At 49.1% G+C, this 9992-nt stretch overlaps 1 protein-coding gene across 1 annotated transcript in view; it reads left to right on the top strand.

Annotated features, from left to right (window-relative positions):
- Positions 1 to 9992, top strand: part of Cacna1b (calcium channel, voltage-dependent, N type, alpha 1B subunit) — a 181386-nt gene that overhangs the window by 36901 nt on the left and 134493 nt on the right. The window contains exons 6-7 of the mRNA XM_013029324.1: positions 529 to 681; positions 1859 to 2049. Coding sequence (XP_012884778.1) covers positions 529 to 681; positions 1859 to 2049 — 344 coding nt within the window. The remainder of the gene's footprint in view (positions 1 to 528; positions 682 to 1858; positions 2050 to 9992) is intronic.

Below are 9992 nucleotides of genomic sequence, written 5' to 3'. Positions count from 1 at the left end.
CTCAGGGTTGGAGAGTCTCATGGACTTCCCTGCCTGGGTCAGCAATCGATCCTCAGATCCCAACTACCTGAGTAGTGAGGATGACAGGTGTGAGCTGCCGTAGCCTGGCTCTCCTTTCAGGATTTCCTGCTCTTCCCTCAGCGCTGTTAAATCCATGATCCCAACAGTTCAGACGCCTCACCCTGGGCTTCATACTCTGACAGCCCTTTCCTGCTCTTCCCTACTTTGAGACATTGCTCTCTCTGCTTCTTTCTGAGACATCATGTTTTGTTTCTGAGGGCTGTCTGCTCTGCTTACACACACCTCACTCTCTGGCCTTTCCTCCCGACTATTCGCGCTGTTTCCTCCTTGAGGGCCATCAACTCTGTGTTTCAGTCCCATCAATAGTCACTTCCCAGCACTTAGCACAGGCTGGGCCCTGCCTCTCCTTAGGTCGTGCTGTGCTGTGTGTGCCTGCCCCGGCCCCGGCCCCGGCCCCGGCCCCTGCCCAGCTCTCTGACCCGCGCTGTGCGCTTGCTCTGGCCCCAGGTCTGCAGGTGGTGCTCAAGTCCATCATGAAGGCTATGGTCCCGCTGCTGCAGATCGGGCTGCTGCTCTTCTTTGCCATCCTCATGTTTGCCATCATTGGCCTCGAGTTCTACATGGGCAAATTCCACAAGGCCTGTTTCCCCAACAGCACAGGTGAGATCTGGCACCAGCCCTGGGCTCATTCATCTAGAAGGTTCCAGACCAGCAAGGTGCGCATGTCCCAGTGGAGGACACAGTGGCAGCCCAGTAAACACAAATATACACAGACAGGAAGTAAGACTGGTGGCAGCAACTTCTAGAAAGGAAACAGAAAGGTATTTTAAGTAGAGTAATTTTAGGCCAGTTCCACACAGGAGTACAGGAAGGCCGGAGTACACGCAGGCCATCTTCCAGTCCTTCTGAGAGAAGTAGAGATGAGGGGGAGGAGCACTGGACACGGCATGCCATCTTCCAGTCTGATCTGTGCAGTTATGACCAGTGCCAGAGGACAAGAAAAAGAAGAAAAGTTCTGTCAAGAATTTGAAAGGAGGTGGGGGGGCGGGGGAGGATGGGAAGGGATGGGAGGGGAAACAAAGGAGGAGGCTACAATGCTTGATAAGAAATGTATTCATGTAATTGTAACCCTCTGTACAGTATTTTCACAATTAAAAAAAAAAGAATTTGAAAGGAGGATGGGGCTTGTGGTGCAACTCAAGTTTAGAATGCCTTCCAGGCAAGTCAAGGCCATGAGTTCAAACTCCAGTCTTGCCCCTTTCCCCCAAAGGAAACAAACCACGCTGTCAACACAAAGGACTCAATTCCCTATAATTAGACATAAGTATTTATCAAGATATTTTGAAAGGGAGAAATAAACTTTGTGAGTCTTTTTTTTTTTTGGGGGGGGTCCGGTCGTGGGGCCTGAACTCTGGGCCTGGGCGCTGTCCCTCACTCTTCAGCTCAAGGCTAGCGCTCTATCACTGAGCCGCCTTCCCACCAACTTTGTGAGTCTTAATCTCTCATCAGTCCTGTAGTTTGGCTGTAGGGAAAGGAGAAACCAGGGTGGTAGCGGTAGAAACAAGTGAATAGTAGATTTTTTTTTAGTTTTGATTTCAAGATAAAAGAGTACCAAGCATGCTTGTGTACCTGGTGAGCAGGCTCCAGGAAGAAGGGAGAGGCTGACCAGGGTTTCCTGGGAGGATGGATTCTGAGTTCAGGTAGAGGCAGGTATAGGTAGGAGTAAAATCTCGGTGCAGGCGCAGATGGCCCCTGTGCGGTGCGTTCTTCGTGCGCAGGACTCCCAGGGGGCGTCAGAGCCCTTGGTCTGAGCTCCGCATCGTTCTCCTCCTCACAGATGCAGACCCTGTGGGTGACTTCCCCTGTGGCAGGGAGGCCCCGGCCCGGCTGTGTGAGGGGGACACGGAGTGCCGCGAGTACTGGGCAGGACCCAACTTTGGAATCACCAACTTTGACAACATCCTGTTTGCCATCTTGACAGTGTTTCAGTGCATCACCATGGAGGGCTGGACAGACATCCTCTACAATGTGAGTTGCATCTTGGCCCCGGGTCAGGGGATGGACGCCTTGCTTCTGGACTGGTGCCTCTGGGACCCCATTGGGTCAGTTCTTATAGTCCTGCCCTCAGCCTTGGGCCTCTCTCTACCTTAGGATGAAATGTAGGCCCCGGTATCCGGAAGCTCAATCAGAGTCCCGAGGTCTGTCCCAACTCAAACTCTTGCTCTTGGCCCTTCTGAATCCTTCATCATGAAGGTGAAACTGAGGCCAGAAAGAAAGATGCGGAGCCGGTGCGGCCGTTACCATGGCGACGCCAGCTGCAGTGCTGGCGTAGCGCGTGTGTGTGGTGAGCCTGCCGCACGCCAGGCCCGGCTTGCACGGCATCTCTGGAGACTCTTGTAAGATGATGAGCCTGGGTTGTGGAGGAGTGCTCATTTCCCCAGCGCGCGTGTGCAGGGCCTTCTGGGTGATGTCAGATGTGAGGTGCGGGCGTCTCCCCTGCCCGGCGTCCCGGTGAGGAGCCTGGCGGGGCGGTGCTGGGCTGCGCCCGGGAAATCCCCTTCACGCTGCTTCTGGGGGTGAAGCCTGTGCGTCATGCGTTGGCCTCCTTTGCGTTTGTCTGCTTCCGTTCCCACCCCAGCTCCCCCGTGCCTCTCATCAGTTCGCGGCTGTCTGGGTTTGTTGGCCCTGGTGAAGTCAAGGGTGTCGCAGTCATGGAGGGACCTGGCGGCCCATCCCACTCGGGAGTTCTGAACGGCTCTACCCTAGCTCCTGAGCAAAGCCCAGGCTCTTCTTCATAGGAAGAACCTCCTGTTACAGCTCTCACACCCTGTCAGGTGTGTGAGCCACCAGGGCATGAGAACATTGGATGACTGCCTTGAAGACGTGGGAAAGTGGAGAATGCGGTGCACAGGGGTCTGAGAAGCTGTGGCCGCGACTGTTAACGTAGGGTAGCAGGGAGATGTGTGCTGCTTGGGGTGCTGGTGGGAGCCGTAAGGCCAAGGCACAGCGTGCTCACTCCCCAGGGAGCCTGTCGCCTGTGTGTGGAGGGAGGGGCCCCATGCCCTGGAGTCAGCCTCCCTCCGGTGTACAGGAGTACTGGCCCCTGGAGGAAGGGGATGGCCTTCAGGATCATGAAGACGGGCCTCTGGGTCAGGCACTCAGCAGTGTTTGGTCTGGTGTTTCATCTCCTCAGAAAATGCTAGAGGAATTGTTCAGCAAAAGCTGGCCCGGGTTCATGGAACCTGATTTCTCCTTGGGTGAGTCATGTCTGTTGACAGACAGAGGAGGGGCTGTGACGAGGATGGTGGTGAGGGGTTCTGCTCCTTTCTCCCTGCGGCCGATTAATGAACAGTTCCACGAGGGGGCAGACCCCAAGAACAGCTCCAAGCTGGCTGCTTTCGGTCAGCCTACCCAGGTGAGGGCCGTTTGACCAGGACTTTTCAGGGATTTAGCCAGTGGCTACAGGTGACTCCCTGTCTGACTGTGCCCAGGGAGGCAGGGCAGGACCCCACCCTTGGGGCAGCACGCCTGGAGGAGGAGGACCACCTACTTAAGCACAAACCACCAGATAGTGTGTTCCGTGGTGAGCAGGACATGTGCTGTGTCACAGGTGGGGAGGGGGGACATGTGCTGTGTCACAGGTCGGGAGGGGGGACATGTGCTGTGTCACAGGTGGGGAGGGAGGACGTGTGTTATGTCACAGGTGGGGAGGGAGGACATGTGTTGTGTCACAGGTGGGGAGGGAGGACGTGTGTTATGTCACAGGTGGGGAGGGAGGACGTGTGCTGTGTCACAGGTGGGGAGGGAGGACGTGTGTTGTGTCACAGGTGGGGAGGGAGGACGTGTGCTGTGTCACAGGTGGGGAGGGAGGACGTGTGCTGTGTCACAGGTGGGGAGGGGGCACGTGTGTTATGTCACAGGTGGTGAGGGAGGACGTGTGCTGTGTCACAGGTGGGGACGGAGGACATGTGCTGTGTCACAGGTGGGGAGGGAGGACATGTGTTGTGTCACAGGTGGGGAGGGGGCACGTGTGCTGTATGGGGTTTGCTGGTGTTCAGTGTATTAGCCAGATGTAGATCTCAAGAAAGAAGGGTTCAGATACACAGATGTGAGCACTGCGTTGTGATGTTTACATGAATAGGACTCACTTGTAGATTGGATGTCCAGTGTACAGGGACGGTGTGTAAAGGAAACATGATCTGACTTATTTGGGAAATTTAGGGGTTTTGCTGAGGAGAACTGGATGCAAAGTGTCTGCCTGGCTTTGGTTTAGCACAGGGCAGTGTCCTCAGCTCCATGCAGTTGTTAACTGTTTTCACTAAAGAGGAAATGTTGGGCTTATGGGAGGCATCTCGGAGGGACAGAGGCTGAGGGTTTGTATTTGGAGTTACGGCACATGAATGGTATTCAGACTTGTGGGACTGCAGACACCACCCAATAGTGAGTGTAACGAAGACAAGCCACAGACTCACTCTGAGAGATCCCGTTCAGAGGCCAGCGGGAAAGAAGGTCAGCAGAGTTTCAGGAAGGTGACCACTGAGCCAGGTCAGAGGAGAGGGAAAGAAAAACTTTGACTATTGCATGTGACAGGATGAAGGCTGTAGGTAAACTTGACAAGGGAGTTTGTTCTTCCCTCTGGTTCTGAGGATCAAACCCAAGGTCCTGCACATGCTAGACAGGTGCTCTCCTACTGAGTTCCAGGCCTCATCTTGACAGGAACAGACTCAGTCATGGTGTCGGACCCCTGAGAGGGGAGGCTAGTGTGCAAGGGACAAGGAAGTGAGTGTTGGTGCACAGGCCCTTTCCTGGGGAGCAGAGCAGCAGGCTGTGGCTGCAGGGTGTGTGGCACGAAGGGAGGAGAACTTTCTGCATTGGGCTTTGAGCTCAGGGCCTTGCACTGCTAAGCAGGAGCTCTATCACTTGATCTACCATCCCAGTCCAGTATTGGTTATTTTCAAGATAAAATCTTACTTTATGTGCTGGCCAGCTTGGACTGCAGTCCTGCTATTTGTGTTTCTCTTGATTGTTGCAGAGGTGGATGACAGGTATGCATCACCATGGCGGAGATGGAGTCTCACAAACTATTATGCCCAGGCTGGCCACCCAACTATGATCTCTACCTCCCAAGTAGGGTTATAGGAGTGGCTATGTTTGTGGCAAACTGAACTTTCTAACTAAATTTTTTTCAGACAATTGTATATTCACATGCACCTCCAAGATGTGATGCAGAAAGATGTTGTGTTTCCTTTACCTTCTTTCTAGCAACACCAGTGTCACCAGGGTGTTGGTACCCACCCAGTTAGGGTTCTGAGCTCTCTGTTGGTATGGGAGTGGTTGGCACCGTGGTGCACCCAGGCCACGTCTTCTCCCCTTCTACTACTTGCCTGTTATCTCACCATTTCAAGAATGTTATGCTGAGGAGACTGTAATGTTTTGGTGTTGGCTACCTCTCTCTAGCTTGGGTCTCCGGATGTCAGTCCCAATCGCGTGTGCCAGTATTTCCAGGGTTCCAATGTGTTTAACCATTCATTTATGGAACACTCTCTGGGTTGGGTCCACTCAGGGGTAATTTTCAGGTAGCATTGCTATATACATTTGTGCACAGGTTTTTGTGCAAACACAGGTTTTCATTTCTCTCTGGTACATGCCCAACAATGTACTTTTTGGTTTGCATATTTACATGTTTAGTTAAGAAGCTGACACCTTCCCAGAAGGGTTTACATTCTCACATTCCTGCCAGCAGCAGTGTGAGCACAAGCCAGTCCTGCTGCCTTCTGACAGGTGTCAGACAGGATCACCGAGTTTCCAGGCACACCATCCTGACAGGTATGGCTGAGTTTCCACACACACCATCCTGACAGGTATGGCTGAGTTTCCATGCACACACCATCCTGACAGGTATGGCTGAGTTTCCACACACACACCATCCTGACAGGTATGGCTGAGTTTTCACGCACACACCATCCTGACAGGTATGGCTGAGTTTCCACACACACACCATCCTGACAGGTATGGCTGAGTTTCCATGCACACCATCCTGACAGGTATGACTGAGTTTCCATGCACACACCATCCTGACAGGTATGGCTGAGTTTTCACGCACACACCATCCTGACAGGTATGGCTGAGTTTCCACACACACACCATCCTGACAGGTACGGCTGTGTTTCCATGCACACACCATCCTGACAGGTATGGCTGAGTTTCCATGCACACACCATCCTGACAGGTATGGCGGAGTTTTCACACACACCATCCTGACAGGAATCATTGCACAGTTTTGTTGTGTTTTTTTGCACTGATATGATTATGTGATTCTGTTAATATTATGAATTATGATCGATTTTTCTTCTTTTAAGATGTACTAGTGTGTATTAATTGTACAAGGTGAGGGGTCTTACTGTGATATTTCTGTACATGTCTCTAATGTCCCGTGATCACATTTGTCCCTCTAGTCTCATTCCCCTTCTCAAGTCCTCTGTTATTTATGTATTTATTTATTTATTTTTAATGTGTCAAAAAGAACCATTATTCTTTTTGTTTTGTTTTGTTTTTGTTGGTCGTGGGGCCTGAACTCTGGGCCTGGGTGCTGTCCCTCAGCTCTTCACCTCAAGGCTAGCGCCCTACCACTTGAGCCACCTTCCTAGCCCTGTTATTCCTTTTTATTAACAGCCTCTAAAGCTTTCTTGCCAGATGCTTTAGGGTTCTCAGACCCTTCCATGCTTTTGGAGACCATGCTGCTTGCTGGCCTGTGGTTTTCTGGGCAGTAGCCCTATGGCCTGAGGCTTCTGGGTCCCCATCAGCAGCTTTCTTTGGCTGCACTTTTACCTTTAGCAGCTGCTGCTGCAGCAGCCCCCACAACAGGGCTTTTTTGGGAGAAGCTTTCAAGAGAGGGGCCTCCCGAGGTTTCTCTGCTTCACTCTTTTTTTCTAATTTATTTGTTATTGTAAAGGTGATGTACAGAGGGGTTATAAGAAGTCAGATAAGGGGTGCATTTCTTTTTGGACAGTGTCACCCCTTCCCTCACTCTCTCCTGCTTTTCCTTCCCATCCCCACGTACAAGTTGTATAGTTCATTTTCAACATAAGGTCTAGTGAGTACCACTACTGCATTTGTTCACCCTTTGTCCCTCCATTTCTGTGTCTTTCTTCCCCTCCCCAAGACAGATAAACACACAAACAAGACAAAAGGAAATGAAAACAGTTTTTTTTGCGTGGACAGCCTTTATTGGTGGCAATGGTAACATGAAACATGTCAGTTCTCCATTACGGGGTGGCGTCCCCAGACCCAGGCTCCCTTTGAACCGCATGAGAACACTTCTTGATGAATCTGTTCTGCGTTTTCTTTGCCTTCATGACTTTGTAGTGGTCGAAGTCTGTCCTTTGGGTTTCCCTTCTCTGGCTTCAATTGTCTTGGCCCACCTTGTGGCTGCTCATTTTGTGTTGATAATCTGCCTTCTCCCAGGCTTTTTACACGTACTTCTGATGGCATTTCTGGGAACGTGAGGATAAAGTCAGTGAGCTGCATGCATTTAAAAGGCACTGGCGTGTGTGGCCCATCCACCAAGGCCCTGTACTGACCAATAATACATACAATTACCACCAGCTTTCCAGCTTGATGCCCACAGGAGACGTAGGCCACCTGCTGACCTCCGTGGAACACCTGAACACTGTGTTGGCAGCGTCAGGCAAGAAGCCAGGCTTTGTCCCTGTTTTTTGAAAGTAAAGGTGTATAATGAGTTCTAGCCTGTGTTGTGACTGGAAATTATGTGTACCACTTTAGGGTTGAAGTTTATACGCATCCTGTGTACCTTACACATTGCACTTTCTTTCTTTCTTTCTTTCTTTCTTTCTTTCTTTCTTTCTTTCTTTCTTTCTTTCTTTCTTTCTTTCCACTTAACTATTAAAGTAGACGTCCCAATGTCCATTTTTGTATTAAAGTAATACTGTCTTCATAAAATGAATTGGGATGTATTTTGGGGCATCTACCCAGAGCATTACAAGTCAGGAGATGGTACAGACCCTTGCACATTCATGTTCATTGCTGCGGTTTTCACAGTAGCCAAGTGGGAACAGCCCTACAATAGATGAATGGGTCAGGTGAGTGGTACAGATGCACAATGGGGTTTTACTCATCCATTAGAAAAAAATAATATGTCATTTGCAGGGAAATGGATGGATCTAGAACAAATCACATTAAATGAAATAAATCAATCTCAGGGAGATAGATGACACATGTTTTCTTTCACATGAGGAAGCTAGATCTAAAATACAACTGGACATGATCACTATACCGGACTCCAGCACTCACACACACACAGTCAGACTGAAGTAGGTTACTCGTTGGGGAGGAACGAGGAGGCACAACCCCTCTGAACATTAAAAATATTATTCATTGAAATGAAGTCCAAGAAGTGGAAACATTTTTTTCTTTCTAGGGGGCCAAAGCCACCAAGAGTGGCTGAACCATTTTAATATTTCCATTAGCAATGTACATGTTTTCTCTACACCCTTGTTCTCTATTATATCACTTGGTATTGCCTCTCTTTTTAATTTTAACCAACATAGTGAGTGTGAAGTATATCTAATTTTGGGTCTGATTTGCATTTCTCTAATAACTTAATGATGATCTTGCTCACCATTTTTATATACTGTTGACATATATATTTATATATTTTTCTCATTTAAATATTTCTGTTGTTAACCTATATGATTTATTTGTATAGTCTGAATATTGGCTTCTTGTCAGATATGTGATTTTTAAAATATCTTCTCCCATTTTGAGTTGTCTGTTCATTTCTTGATGATGTCACTTAGAGTATAGAAGATTTTTCTAACTTTTATTTTTGTTTTTCATCAGTTGTATTTTTTTTCTTTTTTGGCAGTATAGAGGTTTCAACTAAGGTCACTGTATGTGCAAGGCAGTTGTTCTACCACTTGAATTACACCTTCAATATTTTTTGTATTTGTATTTTCTGTTTTTGATTTTGTTATCAATGCCCTCTCTCTTTTTAAGAAAAATTCCCATTGCTTCATTTGGATTTATGCTGCTGATGGGCTTGATCTCAGGAAATGGGCTCTCTCTCTGAGCTTTTCTCTCACAGCTAGTGCTCTACCACTTGAGCCATGGTTCCACTTCAGACTTTTGGGTGGTTAATTGGAGATAAGAGTCTCATGAACTTTCCTGCCCAGGTTGACTTTGAACCAGAATCTTCATATCTCAGCCTCCCGAGTAGCTAGGATTACAAGTGTGAGCCACCTGACACCCATTTCTTTGTTGCTTTTAAAATAATTTTTTTATAGCTGCTTGAAATATAAGCTCAGATTATTGAGACCTGTTTCTTTATGACGTGCATGATAAACATAAAATTCCCTTTTGGCACTGTTTTGTCTGTATCCCACAAATTTAATATATTTTATTCTCATTTTAATTCAGTTCAGTTTACTTCTAAATTTTCTATGAGACCTCTGCCCTAGTTGGCATTCTAACTTGGCCAAGTTAGCTTGGGATGCCTGTTGGTCTGGGTGTGTTGAAGTCTGCCTGTTGGTCTGGGTGTGTTGAGGTCTACCTGTTGGTCTGGGTGTGTTAAGGTCTGCGTGTTGGTCTGGGTGTGTTGAGGTGTACCTGTTGGTCTGGGGGGTTGAGGTCTGCCTCGTGGTCTGGGTGTGTTGAGGTCTGCCTGTTGATCTAGGGGGTTGAAGAGGTCTTCCTGTTGGTCTGGGTGTGTTGAGGTGTACCTGTTGGTCTGGGTGTGTTGAGCTCTACCTGTTGGTCTGGGCGTGTTGAGGAGGTCTGCCTGTTGGTCTGGGTGTGTTGAGGAGGTCTGCCTGTTGGTCTGGGTGTGTTGAGGTCTACCTTTTGGTCTGGGGGGGTTGAAGAGGTCTGCCTGTTGGTCTGGGTGTGTTGAGGAGGTCTGCCTGTTGGTCTGGGTATGTTGAGGTCTACCTGTTGGTCTGGGTGTGTTGAGGTCT

Source organism: Dipodomys ordii, unplaced genomic scaffold (genome assembly GCF_000151885.1).
Source record: "Dipodomys ordii isolate 6190 unplaced genomic scaffold, Dord_2.0 Scaffold118, whole genome shotgun sequence".
Taxonomy (NCBI): Eukaryota; Metazoa; Chordata; class Mammalia; order Rodentia; family Heteromyidae; genus Dipodomys; species Dipodomys ordii.
Note: the sequence above shows the minus strand (reverse complement) of the source record. Positions and strands in the feature narration are given on the sequence as shown.